The following is a 27,823-nucleotide window of genomic DNA, read 5'->3' as shown; positions in this document are numbered from 1 at the left end:
AGCTGGAATGGGCGTGATGGTAAATATGGTTTAATTTAGAACAATAAAGAATTGTGTCTTTATTTCAATTAAAGGACTTTATTCTGGGTGTTTGTGTTTTTTTTTAACTTTGACTATGGGGTTAGTAATGGAGGTGTCTTATAGACGCCTCTCCATTACTAACCTGGGCTTGATGTCAGCTGGCATTATAAGCTGACATCAACCCCAGCCCTATTACCCCCTGCCATCGCACCAGGGCAGCGTGGAAGAGCGAGGCTAAGTGCCAGAATTGGCGCATCCTATGAATGCGCCATTTCTGGGGCGGCTGACGGCTGGTGTTTCTAGCCTGGGAGGGGGCCAATATTCATGGCTCCCTTCCTGGGCTATTAATATCAGCCCCCAGCTGTCTGCCTAGCCTTTGCTAGCTATTAAATTAGGGGGGACCCCACGTTATTTTTTGGGGGGGTCCCCCATTTTAATAGCTAGTAAAGGCTATGTATTCAGCTGGGGGCTGATATTAGTAGCCTGGGAAGCTCCGTGGGTATTACCCCCTTCCCAGGCTTCAAACATCTGCCCCAGCTGTCTGCTTAACCTCCGCTAGAGACTAAAATTAAGGGGAACCCCACGCCAATTTTTTTAATAATAAATCCTTTATTTTAATACTAAATGACAAGTACAGTAACCAACACTATCACTGTACTTCATATATATGTGACTGACATGTTTCTATCTATCTAATCTATGTGTGAAGCTCTATTCTGTCTGTTATAAATTGTCGGGTACAGATGCTGAATTGCCGGCCGGCTTTCTTAAAGAGACGGTGCATGAAAACACTATTATTTTTTTTAATAAATCCTTTACACTAAATGACAAGTACAGTAAGCAACACTGTCACTGTACTTCATATATATGTGACTGACATGTTTCTATCTATCTAATCTATGTGTGATGCTCTATTCTGTCTGTTATAAATTGTCGGGTACAGATGCTGAATTGCCGGCCGGCTTTCTTAAAGAGACGGTGCATGAAAACACTATTATTTTTTTTAATAAATCCTTTACACTAAATGACAAGTAGAGTAAGCAACACTGTCACTGTACTTCATATATATGTGACTGACATGTTTCTATCTATCTAATCTATGTGTGATTCTCTATTCCTTCTATTCTAAATTGTTGGGTACAGATGCTGAATTGCCGGCCGGCTTTTTTAAAGAGACGGTGCATGAAAACACTATTATTTTTTTTGATAAATCCTTTACGCTAAATGACAAGTACAGTAAGCAGCACTTTCACTGTACTTCGTATATATGTGGCTGACATGTGTATATCTATCTAATCTATGTGTGAAGCTCTATTCTTTCGGTTCTAAATTGTTGGGTACCGGTGTATGCCGCTGCTGAATTGCCGGCTTTTCGTGTTTCACTGTGAGCACAGTTCCCATCGATTTGGGCAATCACTGTAATGCCACAACCACCATGGCTGTGGCATTACAGTGAGTGGCAGACAATCCCTGCATGATTGGTGCTCTAAATAGCACCAGACATGCAGGACACGCTTTTGGTGCACGAACAGTTATCGAACATAACCTCGAACAGCCGAATTTTTTGCAAATCGTTCGGGTTTATCGAACAACTCGAACACCGCCCAAAACAGCTCGAATTTGAGATTGGCGAACAGTTCTAGTCGAACACCGCTCATCTCTAATCCCCACGGGAGACCATCCTCCTATAAAGGAGAGATACCGACCCGTACCCCCTGCACACTATCAACATGCCAAGGGGATGCTAAAAGACATGAAAGAGGCTGGGGTAATTAGGGACAGCTGTAGCCCCTGGGCAGCTCCACTGGTCTTAGTGAAAAAGAAAGACAACACCATGAGAATGTGTGTAGACTACAGGAAGGTCAACCGTATCACACACAAAGATGCGTACCCGTTACCAAGGATAGAAGAGTCCTTAGCTGCATTAAAATCTACTAACTTCTTCTCTACTTTGGATCTCACTAGCGGGTACTGGCAGGTTCCTGTAGCAGAGGCGGACCGGGAGAAGACCGCATTCACCACCCCGATGGGACTCAGCGAATTTAACTGTATGCCGTTCGGGCTCTGCAACGCACCAGGAACCTTCCAACGGTTGATGGAATGCTGTCTGGGACACCGGAACTTCGAGACGGTCCTACTATACCTGGACGACGTCATCGTCTATTCCAAGACCTATGAGGACCATCTGGAACACCTGGCAGAAGTGTTTGAAGCCCTGGCAAACTATGGCCTAAAGGTAAAACCCTCAAAGTGTCATATACTGAAGCCAAAGGTACAGTACCTGGGACACGTGGTGAGTGCTGACGGAGTAGCCCCCGACCCTGACAAGATCACCGTGATTAAGGACTGGCCAAGACCATCCAGCATAAAGGAAGTGCGGCAGTTCCTCAGGTTGGTAGGCTACTACCGAAGATTCATTCCCGGTTTTACCAAGAAGGCAGCTCCTATGCAGGACCTCCTGATAGGCCAGTCCAGGAAGGCCAAAAACCAGAAGCCACCCTTCAAATGGGAAAAGCTGGAAGAGGAGTCCTTCCGCCAGCTGAAGATGGCCCTCACGGGGGATGAAATCCTGGCGTACCCTGATTACAGCCAGCCCTTTATCCTCTACACGGACGCAAGTAACATCGGGCTAGGAGCCGTACTGTCCCAGATCCAGCAGGGGAGAGAACGGGTAATTGTTTACGCCAGCCGAAAACTGCGACCCACGGAAAGAAACCCTGAGAATTACAGCTCGTTCAAGCTAGAGTTCCTGGCAGTGGTGTGGGCAGTAACCGAACGTTTCAAGCATTACCTTGCCTCTTCCAGGTTCACCGTGTACACGGACAACAACCCGTTGACACACCTGGACACTGCAAGACTGGGTGCCCTGGAGCAGAGATGGATTGCCCGCCTGTCCAATTTTGAGTTCACAATCAAATACCGGGCAGGACGCTCTAATACCAGCGCGGATGCCCTGTCCAGGATGCCAAACCTACCGGATGAAGGGGAGGATCCAGAAGAATTGGAAGAGATCGAACTCCCTGCGTTTCACCGTCATGGGATTACCCAGTATTCCCACCGTGTGAGGGGCCAGCGATCCGCTACGTTCAACCCCTTACCCCACTACAACTGGGCGGAGACGCAAGACAGTGACCCCGCAGTCCGTCTGGTGAAGGAGATGCTGACCCAGGCTGACGCCCGCCTGGACCCAGACGCTCCGGAAGAGACCAAGCAACTGTGGACGGAAAAGAGCCGACTGTTCCTCTACAAGGAGAAGTTGTGCCGCAGAATGGTCAATTCCCGGACACATGAACTGATCTGGCAGGTGGTGGTACCGAGACGGGACGCAGCTATGGTGCTGGAGGCCTACCACAATGGGGCAGGGCACTTCGGATGGAAGAAGCTGGAGTTCCTGCTGCGTGAACGGTTCTACTGGATAGGCATGAGAGGAGCCATTGAGAGGTGGTGTAGAGACTGTGGCCCATGCAATCTAAGAAGAAGGGACCGTGCCAGCCAGAGGACTCCCCTGCGGCCCATCATCACCAGGCAACCGCTGGAACTGGTCGCTCTGGACCATGTTAAACTGGCTCCAAGCAGAAGCGAGTATGTCTACGCCCTAACCATCGTGGATCACTACTCCCGGTTCCTGGTGGTGGTCCCTGTCAAAGACCTGACGGCTCAGACAGCAGCCAGAGCCTTCCAGCTGCACTTCTGCCGCCCACACGGGTACCCGGACCAAGTGCTGACGGACCAAGGACCAGCCTTTGAAGCGGAGGTCTTCCAGGAGTTCTGCAACCTGTATGGCTGCAAGAAGATAAGAACAACGCCCTATCACCCGCAAACCAATGGACTCTGCGAGAAGATGAACCATGTGGTGATAGATCTGCTAAAAACATTGCCCCTGGAAGAACGCAGTCTGTGGCCTGAGAAACTGCCCGATCTGGTGGACCTGTATAACCACACCCCGGTAGGTTCCACCAACTGTACCCCGGCCTACCTAATGCGAGCAAGACCTGGTAATCTGCCTGTTGACCTGGATATGGGAGTCCTGATACCCGAGGACACCTCACCAGAGACAGACTGGGATACAGAACGGCAGCAGCAGTACCGGAAAGTACAAGAGAGCGTCGAGCGAAGTCTCTGTCAATCAAGAGAAAGGCAGGAGAGGACTTATAACCAACATGCTCCCACTGTTCCTCTGGTACCTGGAGAGCAGGTCTTGAAAAGAAAAAGGTGGCTCCATAAGTTGGACGACCAGTGGGAAAAGGACCCGTACACCGTACTGCCCTCAAGCCGCAATAATCCAAAGGTGTACGTCATCAGCAAGGATGGAGGAGAGACCACAGCCACTGTCTCCAGAGACCACCTGAAAAAGTGCCCCTGAGAAGTTGCAAAGCACGGATGAAGATCAGGAAGACCCTCCACCCGTAGATGAAAAAGAGGAAATGATCAGCACCGTACTCGGAGACATTCCCCGGTCCTGGACACAAGTAAACAACGCTATTGTGGTGCCCGTCCTCACCTTTCTCCAGCCAGCCCCTCAAGTGCCTACAGAAGACCAGGTAGAGCTGGAAGAGCAGCCGGCCCAGGAGGCAGAAGAATCCACACCAGCAGCACAGGAGAATCAACCCTCTGCTAGTAGTGAGCCTGCCGTGCCCCTAGTGAGCCAAAGAGTGCGCAGACAGCTGCCCAGCTTACCCATAACACCTTCTACACCTTGTAGTGCAGGACCAGTTAGTGAGCTCCATAGGTCCATTAGAGTCACTAGAGGTCAGATGCCCGCTCGCTGGAGAATATAAGTAATGCACTGTGAATTTATCTGTTTAACTGTTTATGGTTTATGTTTGTTGCCTGTTACTAATTATGTTTCTCAGTTACCCTGCAGATTTATTTGGACTAACAGGTTATGGACACTGGATAACCGGAACATTCTTGTAGATAGTTGCACATTGTGCCTCTTGCGAAGACGGCCGCGGAAGAGAAAACCTGTCTGGTGTGGCCTACTTGCGGCCCAAAGTAGCTAGCTCCAGCCTTGCAGCCACGCCCAGGGCCAACGCAAGGGGTTTGCTTTGGACAGGTCCCCTACTTCGCTTAAAACTTCACCTTGGGTGATATGGACACCCGGTTGCGGACACGCCGTGACCTTTAAAGAAGTAAAGCTTGTAAATATGTTATTGTGTTATTGTTATACCCTGTATTTATGTTTCTTTAAAAAAAATGTGTTTAGTCCCGGAGTACTAAAATTTACTAGGGGGGAATGTGGCACCCCAGTAATAGAGATATTATGTCTGAGAGCAAGTGGGAGGTTTCTCTGGTCAGGAGCCCTAAGCATGCAACACGGCCCACCCAGACCTGGGAGGGGAGGAAGCTTAAAGGTGGTGACCGTACTTTACATTGGAAAAACCTGGTGATATGTTCCCTTTAAAGGGATTTGTGCTGCCCAAACCACGGACTGCATGAATTAGAACCCGGTAACACAATTACAGGCAGGTATATTGTTCTCTGAAATGCTCAAGCATTTTAAAGATCGGGGGGGAAAAACAGACTATTCTCATTTTTGGCTATGGTTTCCAGCCGGCTATATCCAGCGCTGTTGCCAGTGATTCACAGGTCTCTCCCTCATGCATATGTGAACGCTTGCACACGCTCTGCATCACTCCCTGGCAAAACAGGTATATGTGTAATATATGGTATATGTATCATAGTGGAATATTAAGAATGTGTGTTAATTTATTGTAATAGGGTAATATAGGGAAATAATAATATATAAGTGTAGGAGTAGAACAAGGTTAGATAGAAATCAGGGGTTCAGGATAGGAGGCACTGTAGTGCTAGAAATAGTTAGAAATCATAGTTATTGAGTCTAGGGACTTTCATAAGTGGGAGGAGTAAAGGTTATAAGCATTTCCTGTTTGGGACAGATAGGTTAGTAGAGTTGTGTTAGCTGTAACATTCAAGCTTGTGCAGGAGGTAAGGTTGAGGAAGAGAACGAGTTCAGGGCCCTGGGGGCTGAAGGTCAGCAGACATGCAGCGAGAGGAAGAGAGAAAAGGGCAGCATGAGGAAAGAGGAAGCGGATAACTGCGAGGAAACGTCCCTAAACGTCCGGGGCCTATGGCCTGGAGAATATATGTAGGAGCCAGCCTTACTTACTTTCCAAGAAGGGAAAACGGGAGGGAATGTGTGGCACCCCAGGGGTCTGGTTACCACAGTAATAGAGATATTATGTCTGAGAGCAAGTGGGAGGTTTCTCTGGTCAGGAGCCCTAAGCATGCAACACGGCCCACCCAGACCTGGGAGGGGAGGAATCTGCCCTTATAAACTGGGTCTGGGGCGGGATTAAGTTAGTCAGAGCCTGGAGTGAAGTTCCAGACACAGGGAGAGTTACAACAGGAGCTCTGTAGGAGCAGGAGCGAGTGCCAGAGGCTGGAAGCTAGAAAGCTCGCCTTGGCTGAAGACACTAACCCGGACACGGAGTCCGAGGCTGTGGGGACATCCAGGTCCAGCAGCAGAATCCAACCGGCAGGGGATTCCATGTCCTCTGGCCTTAGAAACCCGAAGGCACGGTCACAAGCAAGGGACCAGCACCACCATCGTGAAGCGGAGGCTAACGGAAGGCCCCAAGTCACCGGCCATACGGGTGAGCACCACACGGTATACTCAGGGACGTGGGCTACTTCTACCCGCATAGAGTAAGGTAGCCAGGAAAGTGCAGATAGTCGGGGAGGCCTACAACTCCACCTGGCCAGGGGAGATCCTGCTTGCTCACAGACTGACCAGGCCCCTACTGCTAACCAGTACTCCCGGGAGGGTCTGCTTTATACCATCAGTAAAGACCCTGAACTGCACCACACGTCTCTGTGTTTCATCGCCGCACCAGCACCATTACTACTGGGACGCTCACACCATCACTCCCATCATCCACATTAGCTGCCCTGAGGCATTACTTCTCCCGTGGGGAGTTATCCCATACTCGGCTGCGCAAACTACATCAGCCTCAGCGGTCTGCAGCGCAGCGGCGGTCCCCACTGACCGCAATCCACGGGTGGCGTAGTCGGACAATTACAATACCAATAGACTGCCACTGGTTTGACCGCCCTGGGCACGGACCGGGTCACCGCCACGGAGAACTACAACCCCCAGCGATCCGGCTCTGGGTATCCCCCTGAACAGCACAGGCCCAGGGGGCGCGTCAAATGCACCTATCGAGATCAGGACCATGTTCCTGGAAGCTGCGGTACCGGGTGAGTCACACCTGGTGGGAATGGAGTCAGAGAAGAGAGGGACAGAAAAGGAGTCTAAAACTGTGATGGTTGTATCACAAAGTGCTGTGTCTGTGACCAAAACTGAACTGATGGAAAAGTTGAGTAAAGTTGTGTTGATGAAAAAGGAAACAGAGTCTGAAAGTGATTGTCGGCCTGCAGTTGCATCTGGAATCCTGAAACTGATGCGATCCTCCGGAATCCTCCAGAAAAACCGTGAGTGTTGTGCAGTAAACACAGACCACAAGACAGACTGGACATTATTTATTATTTGTAGGGAGTCAGGATGTGGGAACACAGCAGCAGCACCTCGCCACAACTACCACCCTGCACCCCTTACGCATATATAGTGAGAGACCGGTCAATCATCTGCAGCAGCTCTGGGAGAGGCTGGCCAGGGACCATAGCTAGAAACGAGAATACTCTCCGGCTATGGTTTCCTGTAGATCCTTAATCGTGCAGCCAGGGTCTGATTCATGCTGCCCGTGGTTTGGACAGCATAAATTAGATGACAGGTTCCCTTTAAAGAAAACCTTTAATTGGATATGGAAGGATTCACTGTAATTTTAAAAAGATATATAATTCATCCTTGATGTTTGGAGGCTCAACTACTCCAACCTCTACTGATACTCGGAATGAAGAGGCAGCAGGGCTAATAAACTCTGCATCATATTCTTCTTGTCCCATCTAGTGGGTGGGATACTGCAATATGATGATAAGGAGAAAAAATGGAAATCAGATCACCTGGCAGTGAGGACAATTCAGTGTGAAAACCACTTGAATTCAACTAGGAACAAAGGTAGACCTTGTTTGGACAGGGTGTGATGCAGGAAGTGTAGGAACACACCAGGTTGCTATGCAGGTCAGAAATGGGAGAAAAGGTCCATGAGGACTGAGCTCCAGCACCAATGGAAATTTGAAAAAAAAATAACTTTAACAGAACAATTAAAAACATGGTGAGAAAAAAACAAAAGGATAAAAAATATTAAGGATCCATAAGCTTACGAGTTTCGGGTTAGCAACCCTTATTGATAGCTGTTATAGAATAACATATCATATCCCTCAATAAAAACTATGAATAAGAGTTATAAACACGAAACGCGTTAGCTTATGGATTCTTAATCCTTTTATTTTTTTCTCACTGTGGTTTTTAATTGCATATTAAAAGTTATGTTTTATTCATTGGAGCTGGAGACCAGTCCTCATGGACCTTCTCTCCACTGCAATACAACGCCATCCACTTTAGGCCGGGTTCAGACGGATATATTTTTGGTCAGTGTGATCAAACAGCACGCTGATCCAATATTAACCAGTGTGCCACGAACGATCAATGTGTAAAAAAATTGCAGTATGCACTAGACCGGTCCACTGGCACGGTCACCGGTCCTAAAGGTCCTGTGCCGTACATACTAGTGTCACCACTGCAGAAAGCAATTGGCTGCAGTGACCACATGAGCCCGTGGACAATAGAGAGAGCATTGGTGGGTTCGCCAATTAGTATTTTGTTTTTATAATATTAAAGTTTTTCTGCTTTCAGGTGTTTTTTTTTATTATTCTTGGAAGACCCCTTCTAGACACCAAATAGGCTACATCCTCAAAGGCTTAAAGAGGACCTTTCACCAAGTTTTTCAGGACTAAAACTTTTTTTGGAAAAAAAAATTTGCCTCTCCATTGTGGAGATATGGAGAGGCGAAGATATGGAACGGTCATACATTGAGAAGAAGTGCACGCCCCCAGTGAAAACACCCACTTAGCCTTAACTAAAGTTAACTCAATAGGTGCCAACACTTTGATCGCTAATATCTCCGTAACGGAGAAGCAAAATTAAAAACAAACAAATAAGTTGTATTCCGCTCTGCAGCCACTATTACATTGTGTGTCCTGCTCAACATGAAAAATTTGATGAAAGGCCCTCTTTAAATAAAAAACGAAAATATAAAACATTAATATCTGTGATTCAATTTCCAATAAGGCAGTATCCAACACAAGTCTTGGGCCTCATTCAGATGTCCGATGTTCTTGTACGAGTGCTATTTGTGAGTTTCATGGATAGCACTCGTATCTGTTATAGTCTATGGGGCCATACACATGTCCATGATTTTTCGCGGACCGAGTGCTGCAGAAAATTTCGGAGACATGTCCGATCTTGATCCCAGTGTCGGATCAAAATTGGCAATGCAAGTCTATGGGTCCGTGAAAAAGTCAGACCACGATTTTCCTGGACTGTCACATAGGAGAATGTAGAGAAACTTTTTTTCTCCACGTACAAGAAAAACTGAAGACACTTGGATAAAACTCTGATTAAAGTCCGATCAAACTCTGATTAAAGTCTGATCAAAATAAATGGATCTATTTTTCTCATACTAGAGAAAAACAGATGTCTGAATGAGGCCTAATTGTGAGACCAATACTGCAATCATACCAATGAGGCCTCAAGCCTCATTTAGACGTCCATTTTTCATGTGCGCCTTATATCCGTGTTTCGCACAGATAGCGTATGTACTCATTATAGTCTCTGTATAGTCTATGGGGCTGTTCATATATGCTCATATTTCGCCACATCGCCTTAGATATGTCAGTTTTTGATCAGAGCTACAGATCAAACTTGTCCATTCAAATTTATACGCCAAAAAAATGCACAACACATTGACGCCATCCATGTCTATAAGCTGTGCACTTTTTACTGTTTAATGGCTTAGAGAAAATTGGCTAGGATAAGAAAAAAAAAGTATAAATTATGCCTAACATACTATTATGCATGAGAAAAATTACAATAACTATCCTAAAGAAGAGAGTGCTATTAATACTTTTATTGGTAAAAAGTTCAAGCCCCTTTGTAGGAACCTTATACCCTTGGGTACGTCATGCTACTTCTCTGTACACGCTACGAAATTGGAAATGTATGTATAGGAATTGTCCATATAAATCTTTAATCACTTCCCATCAATCAATAACTAAACGTCCAAAAGGATGAATACGAGTCTGTCCATAACAAATATTGAGAAATAAAAATGGAAAAAACACTTAAAAAGGTTCTCCAGGAATAGAAAAAAAATGAATATTTAAAGGAAATGTCATTATAAGTAAATTCCTAAATAGATTTAATTAGCAAATCAATCATTTTCTCAAGGGAGGTAATCACTATAGTTTAAGAATGGCTGCCACCATGTCACATTGACAGAAACCTGTCCTAGATTGTTAGGAGGTGTGCCTGTGAGTATGTGTAGTAGGAAGCCCCCTTAATTTATAGGAACATGTGCTCCCAGTGGATATTCTGATGTAATACTGGAGAAAACAGGGGTGCTGGGGTAAGAAGAGGCTACTCACACTGATGTCCACCATGTCTTTCTGATCTAAGATTGGAGATACCAGGGGTGCTGAGATAAGAAAAGGCTGCTCACAGTGCTATCCACCTTGCCTTATCTGATCGAATACTCAAGATAAGAAGGGTGCGGAGGTAAGAAGAGGCTGTTCACACTGTTGTCCACCATGTCTATTTGATTTAATACTGGAGATAACAGGGATGCTGAGGTAATAAGAGGCTGTTCACACTGCTGTACACCATGTCTATCTGATCTAATACTGGAGATACCAGGGTGCTGAGGTAAAAAGAGGCTGCTCACACTGCTGTCCACCATGTCTATCTGATCTAATACTGGAGATACCAGGGTGCTGATGTAAGAAGAGGCTGCTCACACTGCTGTCCTCACTGTCTATCTGATCTAATACTGGAGATAACAGGAGTGCTGAGGTAAGAAGAGGCTGCTCACACTGCTGTCCATGCTGTATATCTGATCTAATACGGGAGATACCAGGGGTGTGGAGGTAAGAAGAGGCTGCTCACACTGCTGTCCTCCCTGTCTATCTGATCTAATACTGGAGTTAACAGGAGTGCTGAGGTAAGAAGCGGCTGCTCACACTGCTGTCCATCATTTCTATCTGATTCTATCTAAACAAACTGTTAAACTGTGCGGGTTTGGTGCATTTTTTCTCTATATGCCTCTACGTGTAGCCTGAAAAAATGCATGAAAAAAAAAAATACCATTGCATTTTTAAGTGCAGAATCAAAGCTTTTCTGTATGATTAAAAAAAGCGTTAAAAACACTGCTTCACATCTGCATAAAAGACGCATCAAATAAACGAGGACAAGGCATAAAAAAATACAGAGAATCGTGCTATTGTGCTGCGGACAACTGCTGAAAACATGCATATAAAAAGCAGCAGAAAAAACGCAGCATTTACACTACTACATAGCTTCAGCGTCACATTTTTATTACATACTTTTATGAACTTAATGGAAGGAAAAATTAATTATGACATTTTTTAATGCCATATACCGATCACCGTAAATAACCGGTTCACTGGTTTGTGTGGGTTGTTATAATTACAGAGATAATCAATATGTTTGTTATTTGCTGTTTTGTGATGTTTATGGTTTTTTTTTTTAAAAAATGCATTAAAAATAAAATTTCGGTAATTATTCTTCATTATTGTTTAGTAATTTTATAAGAAGAAATAAATCTGATTATTAGTTTCCCCCAGGATACAGGTATACAGAAATGCATGGGTATATACAGATGTATCTCTATGTACGAGTACAATTTGCCTGTAATTTAGGAGACTACAATGCACGTTCAAGTAGATAAAATTCTTCCATGCTCGCCACTGCTCGCTGTGGCTTAGAGATATTGCTACTGCCTACAATGATACAGGTTGGGAGTTTGAATTCTGGGGAAATCAAATCTCAAGAAAGAAGAATTGTTTATTTAACTGAATGTAAGTATGTACAGAGCAGAGAGCTGCCCACCCTGCCCCCCCAAGGTGGAGGAGCTATAGACCAGTAAGGACAGCAGGAGAGAAGACATTGCACAAAGTGAGTGGAAGTCGGGACACAGCCCTGACCTCCCGGGATAGTGGGACAGTTCCACCAAATCAGGACAGTCCTGCTGGATCTGAGACGGTTGGGATCTATGCAGATGAAAAGTATAAATCCTCTCTATAAAGCAGCCAGAGGACACAATTAAAAATGTAATTAAGCGCTTCTTCTTTTTTTGCGCTATAAAAAAATTTTGAAAAAAAATGTGGAAAACAGACCAGTGTTCAAAATGTAATTTTTCAACTTTATTTCTTATATTTTCTTCTGCATTCCTGAGTAGGAAACATTTTAATTCATATGCAAATGAGGCATTAAGTGCTCTGGGCGTGACAGAGCATTTCCCTCTTCTCTACCTCCGAGGGTTGTTTTCCCCGCTTTAGCTTGATTGATAATTTACTGTCTGTGTGACGTCAGGCTCCAGGCAAGGAAATCAGACCGCTAGCTATCAATCAAGCTACAGACCTAAGCTACGGCTACATGTATATGCTTATTGAAGTTTACAAAAAAAATTACATTAACATGGCCAGAATTAAAGAAATATTGGGTATAAAGGTAATGTGACCAGACTTCAAGGGGTTTTGGGCAAATTATCTACTCTCATACGACATCTAACTTTTGGCCCAAAGACCCATAAATAATACAATTCCCCTTTAATAGTAAATCCCAAAATCTAATATATATAATATATCTCAATGGAATTGTTTTTTTGCTGGGAATGACTTGCAAATATGACTACAGATGGTGAATTGGGTAGGGAAATGAGCTTATTAAGTCATCTTTCAGGATACATCAATGATGCCTTGTGCTAGGCTAGCAAAACTTGAGAAACCATGAAAGTGTGACTGAATTAATAATTCAGGGAGAGCGGCTGCAGTAGTAACTCAGTGGAGTACGTGGATTTTCTGATATTTCAGCACACAATGCACTCAGAGGAGGGGCCCGAGGAAATCTTCTGATCTACAGAACTACAGAGGATATTCCATAAACTAAGTGGTCCTTAAGTGCCTCCCCATGCAGAGAAGACATGTACACTGGAACCTTAGGAGCTACTATATATATATTGACCATTTCGACACACATCCATCTATGCCAAATATGTAAAGTGGTACTCCAACCAAGGATATTCCATAAATGTACCATATAAGTCACATTAGAGTATGTACACATGAGGTCTTTTCTAGGTGGGCGAAACTCAACAAGATTTTCAACCAGAGACCGCTTCAGGAAACGCGGGCATTTTTTCCCCTGAAGTGTCTTTTTTCGACGTCCCGTAAAGTGGTTTGTAAACGTTTTTTTGTTGCCATTTTTGTAAGTGGCTTTTATTTTGGACAGCTTTGCAGTAGCATCAACAGGGGTGCTTTTCGACCATTTTTCTTTTCAAGTTCATCAATCAGTTAATTAAAAGTGACCATATAAAATGACCAATACAAAAGAGTTGTTTCCTAATTACTACGTTATCCCCTAACAGTATTCCTTAGATCTAATTTGCCAGAATATTGGACATGGTCTCTGACACAGATATCAACACAGCTTTAGTTTGTTGGGATATGCTTGGAAAGTGACAACCACTTTTATGATTGAGGAACGTGTTCAGAGTAGTTGTTACTTACCTTCCTCCATCCCACCACTCATTACTTAGCAACAAATATACAATATTCTTAAAGGGTTATTCCCCAAATAGTAATTAATGCCCTAAAAGTGTATAGCGTACCGATCACTGGGTGGGAGATCTGGCCACTGGAACCTCCAAAGATCCTGAAATTAGGGCGTCGGAACCGAACACTGCAGATTCCTGTCTTTACGGAGTTGAGTTGTGCCTACTCGTCTTCTGCTGTGCTCAGTTTTCTCCAGAAGTCCCTTAGGCAATGAATGGAGCAGAGGTCGAGCATACGCACCTCCAATCAAGACGCAGAGCCCCGTTCCCATGATTCTAGAGCCCCAAATTCAGAATCACATGAGGTCTCAGCGGTCAAACCCCCAGTGATAAGTTATCTCCTATGGTGAGGGGATAACTTAATATTTTGAAAATAACCCTTAAAGAATATCGTAGATGTGCTGCTAAGTAATGAGTGGTGGGGAGAGAGAAGAAAAGTGACAACTCCGCTATATTCATTCCTCACTTAGAAAAGTAGTTGTCACTTTTCAATATTATCTGGACAAACTAAAGCTCTATTCACTCCTGTTTCAAAGCCCCTGTCCCACATTCTGGCAAATCTGATGGATGGCAAAGCGTTACATACGTGCTATTTATCCCATCGAAATGACAGTAATCATAAAAAAAACCTAGTATAAGTGAAAAAGGGCTTTCGGGCATCAGGTGTATCCTCATGCAAAGGATCCAGAGAAGTTAATAAAAATATATTCACTTTACTCCTCTCTAATCTTTATAATAGTGCCCCCTATGGGCAAGAATGTAGCTATATATGGAACCTGAATTTCAAAAGATGCATTCTGCACTGGATTTTTGCAGAATCTACCTTGTATTAGAAAGATTCGGAAGCTTAATATTAAGAGTACTGAGATGTTAAGACTTTGCTTTAACTCTTTCCCTGATTACTGTATAATTAATACACTAATGTTCATGTGAAGTTAAACTTAATTTTTTTAAGGTTGGAGGATACTGCATCATCCGGAGGAGGAAGAGCGAGACAAGGGCACTTAAACAAAAGCATGCTACACTTAATTCATATGCACATAATGCAGCTAAAACGTTACTTGTAAAAATACCTTAAACAATAAGAACAGTTCTGACACTGTGGGAAGAGAACTGGGTTCACTTATATATTGAATATTCTACTTATTGGGCAGCACGGTGGCTCAGTGGTTAGCCCTGTTGCTTTGCAGCTCTGGGGCCCTGGGTTCAAATCCCACCAAGGACAACATCTGCAAGGAGTTTGTACATTCTCCATGGGTTTCCGCTGGTTTCCTTGCACACACCAAAGACATACTGATAGGGAATTTAGATGGTGAGGCCCAATGGCAATAGGGATGATAATGCTGCTCTCAGATGAGGTAGCAAAAACCTGCCAACAGATTCCCTAAGAACTTAGGTACATGAATGGAAAATACTTTAAAGGCATATTCACACTGCGTCTTGTTGCAGTGTTTTTTGAGCGGTTTCGATCATTGAAAACTCTATAAAGAATCGTCATATTTGTTTAAATAGAAAAACGAAAGACAAAGACACAAAGAATCCCCTCGGAAGACCCATCATATCGGGAATAGGCTCTCTTACTAGCTTTTTATCCCATTTTTTTGATCTTTTTCTCCAGACTTATGTCCTTAACCCCTTTACAGCCTGTGACGTATTTGTACGCACAAGGATGTAACCCCCGGTTCAGTGAGGGCTCCGGCGCTGAGCCCGTACTGAACCGGGCACATGTCAGCTGATTATTACAGCTGACATGTGCCCACAACAATCGCGATCCACCCGCGGCTGTTAACATGTTAAATGCCGCTGTCAATCTCTGACAGCGGAATTTAACTTGCGCAAACTGGATGCGCGTCACTTGCCCCGCCCATCGGCGACCCCGTCACATAATTGCGGGTCACCGATGGGTTGGCATGACAACCCTGGGTCTGCAGCAGACTCCAGTGGTTGTCATGAGCTGGTCACTATGAGCGCCACCTAGTGGTCGGCGCTCATAGCACAGGACCATTTCTGCTGCATAGAGGTGATCTGCTGATCATCTCTATGTAGCAGAGGCGATCAGACAGGTGCTGCTTCTAGTCTCCTATGGAGACTATAGAAGCAAGCAAAAAGTGAAAAAAAATGTTTTTAAAAATATTAAAAAAATATAAAAGTTTAAATCACCCCCCTTTCGCCCCATTCAAAATAAAATAATTTAAAAAAAAAACCACACACACATATTTGGTATCGTCGCGTTCAGAATCGCCCGATCTATCAATATAAAAAAAGAATTAATCCAATCGGTAAACAGCGTAACGAGAAAAAAATTCTTTACGTTTTTTGGTCGCCGCAACGTTGCAATAAAATGCAATAACGGGCGATCAAAACATTGGATCTACCCCAAAATGGTATCAATAAAACCTTCAGCTCGGCGCACAAAAAATAAGCCCTCATACAGCCCAAGATCCCGAAAAATGGAGACGCTACGGGTCTTGGAAAATGGCGCCATTTTTTTCTTTTCTTTTTTATTTATTTTTTTTAGCAAACTTTGGAATTTTTTTTCAGCACTTAAATTAAAAAGAACCTATACATGTTTGGTTTCTACAAACTCATAATGACCTGGAGAATAATAATGGCGGGTCAGTTTTAGCATTCAGTGAACTTGGTAAAAAAAAACAAAAAAAAAACATCTGTGGCATTGCACTTGGAATTTTTTTCCCGTTTTCCCGAACACGATATGGTAAAACTAGTAATGGTGTTGAAAAGTAAAACTCGTCCCGCAAAAGATAAGCCCTCACATGGCCAAATTGACCAAAAAATTAAAACGCTATGGCTCTGGTCTGGGACGCTCTGTTTTTTGTTTTTTTTTCCCAACATTTTGTTTTTCCAGAATTTTTCTCAAAATTTTTTTTGGGGTGCTCCCCATCACATCAATTAAATGCCTCCCTTAATCAATTTTTAGATTTCTTATAGAAACGCCACACAGTAGATAATCATAGATTTTGACAAAATAGTCATTTAGTGAACATAGGCTTTCAGATCACATCTAGGTGATAATTTTTAAAATTTGAACAATGACATCTCACATTATTGGTAAAAAATATATGTATATACAAGTCCACCTATATTCATCAATTAGACTCCAAACTCCACAACAGAGAGAAGGAGTAGATCTGAGTTGGGTATTACCTCTGAGGGTGACCCCACTCACAAGTAAAGATGCTGGGTATAAGAGTTCAGTCAAACCTAAGGTCTCATACACACCTGATGAAGGCTCTATGAGAAGAAACGCATTGTGTGATCTTTTTTAAGACCCCCTTCTCCCTCCCCTTTTTTGCATATCCATGTCCCTTATGTGTATTCACGGTTTTATGATTTTTTTTAATAAACCTATGAGTATTAATCCCCTGTAGAATATCCTCCATGTGATTGCACCATATTTGGATGATTAAACAATTTTTTGGCTACTCCTTCTTCCACGGGAGCGCCTCCAGAATCCATTTGTCTCAATTTGTTCACGTGGTGGCTGTCTGTCGGGAAGGACAAATATACTACCACGATCTATGGAAGAGCTGCAAACCGTGGTCTGAGAACCCTAATAACGGACAAATTCCTCAAATAGAGTTGTGCCTATCAGCACAACTTGCTCAGGTGAGCATAAAAGATTTTTTATTATCTCAAAGTTTTTAGTCTCTACTTACTACGCTCAGGTAGCGTTCTCTTTCCCTTTTTCCTCCACATCTTTCTACCCAGGAACAATCACTAAGTGTTATGTAAGCACTTTGGCCTAAAAAAAAAAACACTAATGTTTTATTCATTAGTTAATGGATTAAAAAACAAACAAACAAAAAAAAAAACAGAAAAATATAAATGAAACACCCGAAGAACACTGGAAAATGTTAACCGAAAACCAGCAGAGGAAAAAACAAACATCAACAAAGAGCTTCAAGAAAAGACAGAAACAATGCTCAGGCTTCAAAATGTGATGCTGAGTTACTTCTAACAGGCAATCCGTGAGTCAGCCAAGGGGTCCGAGGTCAATAGCTAAGAGGGTACATCATAGACAGAGGGAAGAGACAAAGGCGTAGTCAGGTAACGATCCGAGGTCAGAATACCAGGAGAATAGCGGATCAGAGCAAAGGGAGCAGGCAAAACGGATGGTCAGAACGAGGTGCAAGGTCAGGCAGCAAAAAGATCCACAAGCATAACACAAGGCACAGAGAGACAAACCAGACAGAGCTGAATTTACATCTGGCTGAGATCTGGGACTAACAACTCAGTTAAGTAGCAGGGCAATCACCTGGGACAGTGAACACCTGAAGGCAGCCCAGAACTTCCCAGTCTCAGATTTGTCGACCGAGCCGTCAATCAAAACACTGACAGCTCAGCACGCCCCTGCACCAGACTGGACAACTGAGCTGTCAATAAAAGTACTGACAGCTTCAGCACGCTCCTGCACCATATTGGATGGCTGAGCTGTAAGTTACTGCATCCCAAACACACTGAGGAGTGGAATCATGACACAAAGCGCTGAGAAAACATCAGAGACAAGGAACGATTCCTGAAGCGTCTCACGCTGGTAAAACAAACATTTTTGACTGCCGGAAAAAGACGCAGTGTGAATATTACCATAAGGGTGAATTCACATGCGGCATTTGTTGGAGAAATTTCTGCCACTGAAAATCATTTCCAATTATCTGAGTTTGGTTGTTTTGGCAGCGAGCACTTGGATTTCTGCAAGCACCAATCAAATGAATGAGACAGTATAAACTTTTTGCAACATCACAGAACTTTTTGTTTAGAAATTAATTAAGGATCCCTGATGTTTTGGTGGGGCAGTGCAATCCCAGTTGTCCTACTATTCACCCTGTATGAACAAGACCTAAGGATATGTTTATAAACATTGTCGATTTGCCAACTGCAAAATACATGTATTTACAGGAGGATTCAAGGCAGAAATCCAAAGCTAAGACTCTGATGCGAATGTGGAAAGGATACACCATTGCATTGGGATCCATACCATTCAATGGCGCTAATCCAGTTTTTTCATTGTGAAATCTGCATAATCATTTTTAAAGAAAAAAATATGCTCATGTGAAATATTGTTTGATTTTATGAAGATTTAGGCGAGGAACCCACACCCAATTCCCCTTCGACTTGTGAACAGATATTGATCGTTTGATTGTTATTTGTTTTTTTAGGGGGATTTCCGCATAGTTACAAATAAATCTCTGGTAAGGCCCAGTTCACAAGGGCACTTTTCATGGTCCCGATATGAACCGCAATGCCTGGATTGATCGCTGGTCTTCTGATCTAAACTTACAGCCTCGTCAGTAGAGATGAGCGGTGTTCGACTAGAACTGTTCGCCAATCTCAAATTCGAGCTGTTTTGGGCGGTGTTCGAGTTGTTCGACGAACCCGAACGATTTGCAAAAAATTTGGCTGTTCGAGGTTATGTTCGATAACTGTTCGTGCACCAAAAGCGTGTCCTGCATGTCTGGCGCTATTTAGAGCACCAATCATGCAGGGATTGTCTGCCACTCACTGTAATGCCACAGCCATGGTGGTTGTGGCATTACAGTGATTGCCCAAATCGATGGGAACAGTGCCAACAGTGAAACATGAAAAGCCGGCAATTCAGCAGCGGCATACACCGGTACCCGACAATTTAGAACCGAAAGAATAGAGCTTCACACATAGATTAGATAGATATAAACATGTCAGCCACATATATACGAAGTACAGTGAAAGTGCTGCTTACTGTACTTGTCATTTAGCGTAAAGGATTTATCAAAAAAAATAATAGTGTTTTCATGCACTGTCTCTTTAAGAAAGCCGGCCGGCAATTCAGCATCTGTACCCGACAATTTATAACAGACAGAATAGAGCTTCACACATAGATTAGATAGATAGAAACATGTCAGTCACATATATATGAAGTACAGTGATAGTGTTGGTTACTGTACTTGTCATTTAGTATTAAAATAAAGGATTTATTATTAAAAAAAATTGGCGTGGGGTTCCCCTTAATTTTAGGCTCTAGCGGAGGTTAAGCAGACAGCTGGGGCAGATGTTTGAAGCCTGGGAAGGGGGTAATACCCACGGAGCTTCCCAGGCTACTAATATCAGCCCCCAGCTGAATACATAGCCTTTACTAGCTATTAAAATGGGGGACCCCCCCCAAAAAATGACGTGGGGTCCCCCCTAATTTAATAGCTAGCAAAGGCTAGGCAGACAGCTGGGGGCTGATATTAATAGCCCAGGAAGGGAGCCATGAATATTGGCCCCCTCCCAGGCTAGAAACACCAGCCGTCAGCCGCCCCAGAAATGGCGCATTCATAGGATGCGCCAATTCTGGCACTTAGCCTCGCTCTTCCACGCTGCCCTGGTGCGGTGGCAGGGGGTAATAGGGTTGGGGTTGATGTCAGCTTATAATGCCAGCTGACATCAAGCCCAGGTTAGTAATGGAGAGGCGTCTATAAGACACCCCCATTACTAACCCCATAGTCAAAGTTAAAAAAAACACAAATACCCAGAATAAAGTCCTTTAATTGAAATAAAGACACAATTCTTTATTGTTCTAAATTAAACCATACTTACCATCACGCCCATTCCAGCTGAAGCCAACGATCTCCTGCAATAAAAGAAAAATAATAAAGCAACATCATCCTTACCTTTCCATGGTTCCCACGACAGCTTCAGCTCTGCTACATCGAGATGACAGGCTGGACCGCAGCAGAACGCTGCCATCCAGCCTGTCATGCCGCAGACACTGAGAAGAGCAGGCATGCTTGCGCTCCACATTGTCTCTCTGTGACGGCATAAAGATGAGCCGAGGTCATGTCCAATGAACTCGGCTCACCTCATGCACGTCACTGACAGCGTGGGAGAATTCTCCTGCACTCAGCACTTCAGCGTGAGAATTTTCCCACGCTGTCAGTGACGTGCATGAGGTGAGCCGAGTTCATTGGACATGACCTCGGCTCATCTGGATGCCGTCACAGCGAGACACTGAGGAGCGCAAGCATGCCTGCTCTTCTCAGTGTCTGCGGCATGACAGGCTGGATGGCAGCGTTCTGCTGCGGTCCAGCCTGTCATCTCGATGTAGCAGAGCTGAAGCTGTCGTGGGAACCATGGAAAGGTAAGGATGAGGTTGGTTTATTATTTTTCTTTTATTGCAGGAGATCGTTGGCTTCAGCTGGAATGGGCGTGATGGTAAGTATGGTTTAATTTAGAACAATAAAGAATTGTGTGTTTATTTCAATTAAAGGACTTTATTCTGGGTGTTGTGTTTTTTTTAAATACTTTCCTAGAAATTCATGGCGGTCATGTCTAATACTGGCGTGACCCCATGAATTTTGGGCTTGGGGCCAGCTGATAATACCAAGCTGGCCTTAACCCCTTTATTACCCAGTGAGCCACCGCACCAGGGCCCTGGATGAGTTGGGTACAGCGCCAGAAGATGGCGCTTCTATGAACGCGCCATTTTCCGGGGTGGCTGCAGACTGCAATTTGCAGCGGGGGGGGCCCAGAAAGCTTGGGCCTCCCTGCGCTGCAGATTCCAGCCCCCAGCTGCCTAGTTGTACCTGGCTGGACACAAAAATAGGGCGAAGCCCCACGTATTTTTTTTTTAATTATTTCATGAAATTCATGAAATAATTAAGAAAAAAAGGCCTTCCCTATATTGTTGTGTCCGGCCAGGTACAAATAGTCAGCTGGTGGATGGGGGCAGCCCGTTCCTGCCTGCTGTACCTGGCTGGACACAAATATAGTGCGAAGCCCCACTTCAATTTTTTTAAATTATTTCAGGAAATTCATGAAATAATTAAAAAAAAATTGACGTGGGGCTTCGCACTATATTTGTGTCCAGTCAGGTGCAGCAGGCAGGAACGGGCTGCCCCCAACCACCAGCTGCCTATTTGTACCTGGCCGGACACAACAATATAGGGAAGCCCTTTTTTTCTTAATTATTTCATGAAATAATTTAAAGAAAATTGACGTGGGGCTTCGCCCTGTTTTTGTGTCCAGCCAGGTACAACTAGGCAGCTGGGGGCTGGAATCCGCAGCGCAGGGAGGCCCAAGCTTTCTGGGCCCCCCCCGCTGCAAATTGCAGTCCGCAGCCACCCCGGAAAATGGCGCGTTCATAGAAGCGCCATCTTCTGGCGCTGTACCCAACTCATCCAGGGCCCTGATGCGGTGGCTCACTGGGTAATAAAGGGGTTAGGGCCAGCTTGGCATTATCAGCTGGCCCTAAGCCCAAAATTCATGGGGTCACGCCAATATTAGACATGACCACCATGAATTTCTAGTAAAGTATTTAAAAAAAACACAACACCCAGAAAAAAGTCCTTTAATTGAAATAAACACACAATTCTTTATTGTTCTAAATTAAACCATACTTACCGTCACGCCCATTCCAGCTGAAGCCAACGATCTCCTGAAATAAAAGAAAAATAATAAAGCAACATCATCCTTACCTTTCCATGGTTCCCATGACAGCTTCAGCTCTGCTACATCGAGATGACAGGCTGGACCGCAGCAGAACGCTGCCATCCAGCCTGTCATCCCGCAGACACTGAGAAGCGCAGGCTTGCTTGCGCTCCACAGTGTCTCTCTGTGAGGGCATCCAGATGAGCCGAGTTAATGTCCAATGAACTCGGCTCACCTCATGCACGTCACTGACAGCGTGGGAAAATTCTCCTGCACTCAGCGCTTCAGCTTGAGAATTTTCCCACGCTGTCAGTGACGTGAATGAGGTGCGCCGAGTTCATTGGACATGAACTCGTCTCATCTTTATGCCGTCACAGACAGACACTGCAGAGCGCAAGCATGCCTGCGCTTCTCAGTGTCTGCGGGATGACAGGCTGGATGGCAGCTTTCTGCTGCGGTCCAGCCTGTTATCTCGATGTAGCAGAGCTGAAGCTGTCGTGGGAACCATGGAAAGGTAAGGATGATGTTGCTTTATTATTTTTCTTTTATTGCAGGAGATCGTTGGCTTCAGCTGGAATGGGCGTGATGGTAAGTATGGTTTAATTTAGAACAATAAAGGATTGTGTCTTTATTTCAATTAAAGGACTTTATTCTGGGTGTTTGTGTTTTCTTTTAACTTTGACTATGGGGTTAGTAATGGGGGTGTCTTATAGACGCCTCTCCATTACTAACCTGGGCTTGATGTCAGCTGGCATTATAAGCTGACATCAACCCCAGCCCTATTACCCCACTGCCACCGCTACAGGGCAGCGTGGAAGAGCGAGGCTAAGTGCCAGAATTGGCGCATCCTATGAATGCGCCATTTCTGGGGCGGCTGACGGCTGGTGTTTCTAGCCTGGGAGGGGGCCAATATTCATGGCTCCCTTCCTGGGCTATTAATATCAGCCCCCAGCTGTCTGCCTAGCCTTTGCTAGCTATTAAATTAGGGGGGACCCCACGTCATTTTTTTTGGGGGGTCCCCCATTTTAATAGCTAGTAAAGGCTATGTATTCAGCTGGGGGCTGATATTAGTAGCCTGGGAAGCTCCGTGGGTATTACCCCCTTCCCAGGCTTCAAACATCTGCCCCAGCTGTCTGCTTAACCTCCGCTAGAGACTAAAATTAAGGGGAACCCCACGCCAATTTTTTTTAATAATAAATCCTTTATTTTAATACTAAATGACAAGTACAGTAACCAACACTATCACTGTACTTCATATATATGTGACTGACATGTTTCTATCTATCTAATCTATGTGTGAAGCTCTATTCTGTCTGTTATAAATTGTCGGGTACAGATGCTGAATTGCCGGCCGGCTTTCTTAAAGAGACGGTGCATGAAAACACTATTATTTTTTTTAATAAATCCTTTACACTAAATGACAAGTACAGTAAGCAACATTGTCACTGTACTTCATATATATGTGACTGACATGTTTCTATCTATCTAATCTATGTGTGAAGCTCTATTCTGTCTGTTATAAATTGTCGGGTACCGCTGCTGAATTGCCGGCCGGCTTTTTTAAAGAGACGGTGCATGAAAACACTATTATTTTTTTTAATAAATCCTTTACACTAAATGACAAGTACAGTAAGCAACACTGTCACTGTACTTCATATATATGTGACTGACATGTTTCTATCTATCTAATCTATGTGTGAGGCTCTATTCCTTCTTGTCTAAATTGTCGGGTACCGGTGTATGCCGCTGCTGAATTGCCGGCCGGCTTTTTTAAAGAAAGCGTCTTCTGAGCAGTTTCTCAGCTTTTGGACACCTTTGAAGGTGTTTTCTATGTGTTTCTATGTGTTTTTGTTTGCCTGCCATTGGTTTTAACGGTGTTCGACGGTGTTCTAAGGTGTTCTACGAACAGTTCGACGAACAGTTCCTCGAACATCCCGGTGTTCGACGAACCGAACCGAACCCGAACACTACGGGGGTGGCTCAACACTACTCGTCAGTCTACGCATTGAGGTCCGTATTTTTGGACTGTGAATTGTGCAGCTAACAGTTTAAAATCTTCGCCTCTGTTCACATGCCAACTTGGACATTCCGTTTCTCCATTTCATTTTAGGAACAAACAAATAATAAGTGATCCATTGTATTAATTATGCAAAGGGAAGCAGATGGTCCCCCCGTGACTATTATGGGGACCCTCTGGGTTCCGTTTTTAGAATGGGATAAAAAACTCTTCATTCTAAAAAAACGGACACCAACTGGAAACCATAAAAATGAATGAGATCCATGAGCTTTCATTTGCACAACTGATGCAACAGATCAATTATTCCATCAGAGCCTGATATCTTATAGCCAACCTTTAGTTATTTCGCATTACTTTGTTGACCGATATCTAGTAATTTAATTCTGGGTTATTGGTTGTGAGCTATTACTATATTCTCTCATTCGTCATACAGCTCCACCATGGTGCTGCACAGAGAATTCTTTCGGGTCACTAATGATGTGTTCTGCTATGCACCTTTCCCAACACCAAATACCCAATAAATAAATTCTATATCACACACAACACAGTACGTAGAATTTATAATACCGGTCATGGGTGTTATGTGCATAGTGCTAAAAACATTTCTTATATCAGCTTTATCATGCAGACGCCACAACTGTACCTATGTCTTCTGGCATTCAGACAGGCCCCGGAGAGTTGTAATCCCAGTGCGTTCTGGCAAGCTGTTGGATCTGCACTTGCCAATGCTGCGCACCCTGCGAGTACGACAGGGCACTAAGTGAGTCACTTGGAAGGTCACTGTGCAGAGACTATTAACGTGACAAGGCTGAGCGGCAGGTTTTTGCCTCGGAGCAGATGGTTATTTGACTCCATCATCTCCCACACATGAGGACAGAGTTAGCCAAGTTGTCGGTTCTCTCTTCTAAAATTAGCAGACCTCGGCTTCTGTGAAGACTCCCACGCCAACATTTAGGAAATACCTATCCTTACTGACATGTCTGGGTGTCACTCACAATAAAGACTAAATATGGCACCCTATAGAACGACTTTTCCAAAGTGCAAAGATCATGGGCGTAACTACCAGGGTAGCAGCAGGCATTGGCATCTTCTCCAGCTTCCGAGAGGCCCCCAGCTTCATTGTTAAAGGAGTCTCATATGTGAGTAGTGACGGAGGAAGTGTACGAAGGAAAACAGAGCATGAAAAAAATTCAAGAGACAAATAATGAACGTACTGAAGGGGTTATTATTTGATAGCTATTACTGCCCATGGGTGGTTGCCCTTGGGCTTTTATTTTCCCTGTGGAGGCCTAAATGAAGCACAAGTAATGGAGTGAGGGCCATTGCTTGTTAGTAGCTTACCGCTCTGACTCTAGAGATGGGAACTCTCTTACAGGCATAAGGAAATAAACTGCCAACATATCTTTTGAACTTTTTGTTATTGCAGAGTGATGCCCCTCCAACGTTACTCATTACTCCCCTGTCTTACCAAAACAAAAGTCCATCCATTCCCATTGCTTAGCTCTTTCTTTGACCACTAAAGCAAAAAGAATAGCCTGACACTTCCATTCCTATGTATCTCACTTGTTAGCTTTGTTGTATAGATTGGGGTAGAGGAGCAGAGTCATCTCATTATCATTGTACTGCCCGAGGCCTAGATAAGTCACACTGATAGGCATCTTCTCTGTCCCGATGATGGAGTGGGCTATACTCCATCACTTCCCAAGGACAATAATCATCTATGACATATCCCTATCACTTTAAGACCTCCTCCCCCATACGCATTAAATTTTTTAAAAAATTTAACTTATTCTTTATTTTAGTTTTTTCTTAAGTTGAGCTTAAAATTTCTATGCAGGACAAAGTTTTTCAGCCAGGAGTGATAAATTAATTCTAATACACAGAATGCAGACAGAGGTCACCAGTTGTGGTTTCAGAGAGATCAGATGGAGATTAATAAAGTAATGCACCGAAAATATAAAATTAGTGACATATGCTCACATTGATGCTTCATTTATCTCCTGCATCCAAGGTCTTTATAGTAATATTAATGCAATATTCACTGAGGGATCCTCAGTAAGGTGTCTGTTACACTGCAATGCAGTGACCAAAATAGATGAGTTATTAGTCGACCTGACACCAGATGCCCAGACTGGCTGGCCTGACCATGAAGTAAATACAATAGGCAAACAGATATGATTTTGAGAAAATATTAGTAAAAGTCCTAATTGCGCCCCCCCCCCCCCAAAAAAAAATAATATTCAGTAGGTACACAGAAGAGCGTGTCTCATAATTTTGCAGCCCTAACAAAGCTTCTTAGTGTTCCCACACATTAGGATACCCCTCTAATGAACCCCATAAAGTATGATGCCTACAAAAGGGCACCCCAAACACAGTTAGAAACCCCCACAGTGAACTCAATACATTATGATGGCACATCACAGCCCTCCACACTGTATGATGTCCCTAAATATAGTATACTTGCCCTCCATACAGTATAGTGGCCCTCAATACCCTCCACACAGTATGATGGCCCCCAAACAACTCTCCACACAGTATGATGGCCCCACACAACCCTCCACACTGTATACTGACCAGCATACAGTATAATGGCCCCCACTAGCCCTCCAAAAAATATAAAGGCCTCTCACAGAATAATGCCCCCCAGTTTAATGCCCCCACACAATCCTGTAAACATTAAAATTGCCCTTACACAGCCCTCCAATCAGTATAATTGCCCCTACACAGCCCTCCAAACAGTATAAATGGCCACCACACAGCCTTTTAAATAGTTTAATGGCCCACATAGCCATCCAAATAGTATAATGGCCCTCCAAATAGTATGATGGCCCCCAATTGGTATGATGGTCCCCGAAATAGCCCTCCAAATAGTATGGTGGCTTCCCAAACAGCCTTAAATGGTATGATGGCCCCAAAATAGCCCTCCAAACGGTATGATGGCCCCTCAAATAGCTCTGTCATGGTATACGACGTGAGAATCATATAATATCGTATTATGATTGAATTGTTGTTGTTATATTGCTATTGTGTCACCCCAGGCCTGGATGCCACAAATAATAAAGGCTGTGTCTGAGAGCAGGAGGGAGGTTCCCCGGTTAGGGACAATTAGCATACAGCACCTCCTGTCCCAGGCCAGTAGGGGGAGCTGGCTGCCCCTATAAAAGCTGGAACTGGGGGCAGGGTTAGGGAGAACTGGACGACCTAGCTCAGGAGTGAGACTAGTCCCAGAGAAGGAGGGACAGTTCGGCTGTAGCTGAGGAGGTCGTGAGGCAGTGGAGAAGCCATGAGCCAGGGACGTACGGCGCGGAGAGCCTGTCCTGGCAGATAGAGAACTTCCTACCGGACATTGGGGTCCAAGGCTGTAAAGACTCTAAGTCCAGCAGCAGAGAACCAATCCGCAAGGGATTTCATGTCCTTTGGCCTAAAAAGCCCGGAGGCTCCGCCACAACAGAAGGAACCAGCAAAGCCAAGAGAGGCCAGAGGTAACAGGAGCCCAAGTTGCAAGCCATACGGGTGAGAATACACGGCACGCTCAGGGACGTGGGCTATTTTACCACTAAAGGGGGAGCTAGTCAGAAAGAGCATAGAGAGCACGGTAGGCCTACACCCT

At 44.3% G+C, this 27,823-nt stretch overlaps 1 protein-coding gene across 1 annotated transcript in view; it reads right to left on the bottom strand.

Moving 5' to 3' along the window:
- Positions 1-25,001, bottom strand: part of ABLIM2 (actin binding LIM protein family member 2) — a 197,085-nt gene extending 172,084 nt beyond the window's left edge. Inside the window, exon 1 of the mRNA XM_073647851.1 lies at positions 24,857-25,001. Within this exon, the coding sequence (XP_073503952.1) occupies positions 24,857-24,872 (16 nt within the window). The 5' untranslated portion in view covers positions 24,873-25,001. The remainder of the gene's footprint in view (positions 1-24,856) is intronic.
- Between the last annotated feature and the right edge of the window lie 2,822 nt (positions 25,002-27,823).

This window comes from Phyllobates terribilis, unplaced genomic scaffold (assembly GCF_046119375.1).
Source record: "Phyllobates terribilis strain yellow unplaced genomic scaffold, ASM4611937v1 Scaffold_1__5_contigs__length_1240528914, whole genome shotgun sequence".
Lineage (NCBI taxonomy): Eukaryota > Metazoa > Chordata > Amphibia > Anura > Dendrobatidae > Phyllobates > Phyllobates terribilis.
The sequence above is the reverse complement of the archived record's forward strand: the minus strand, read 5'-3'. Positions and strand labels throughout refer to the sequence as shown.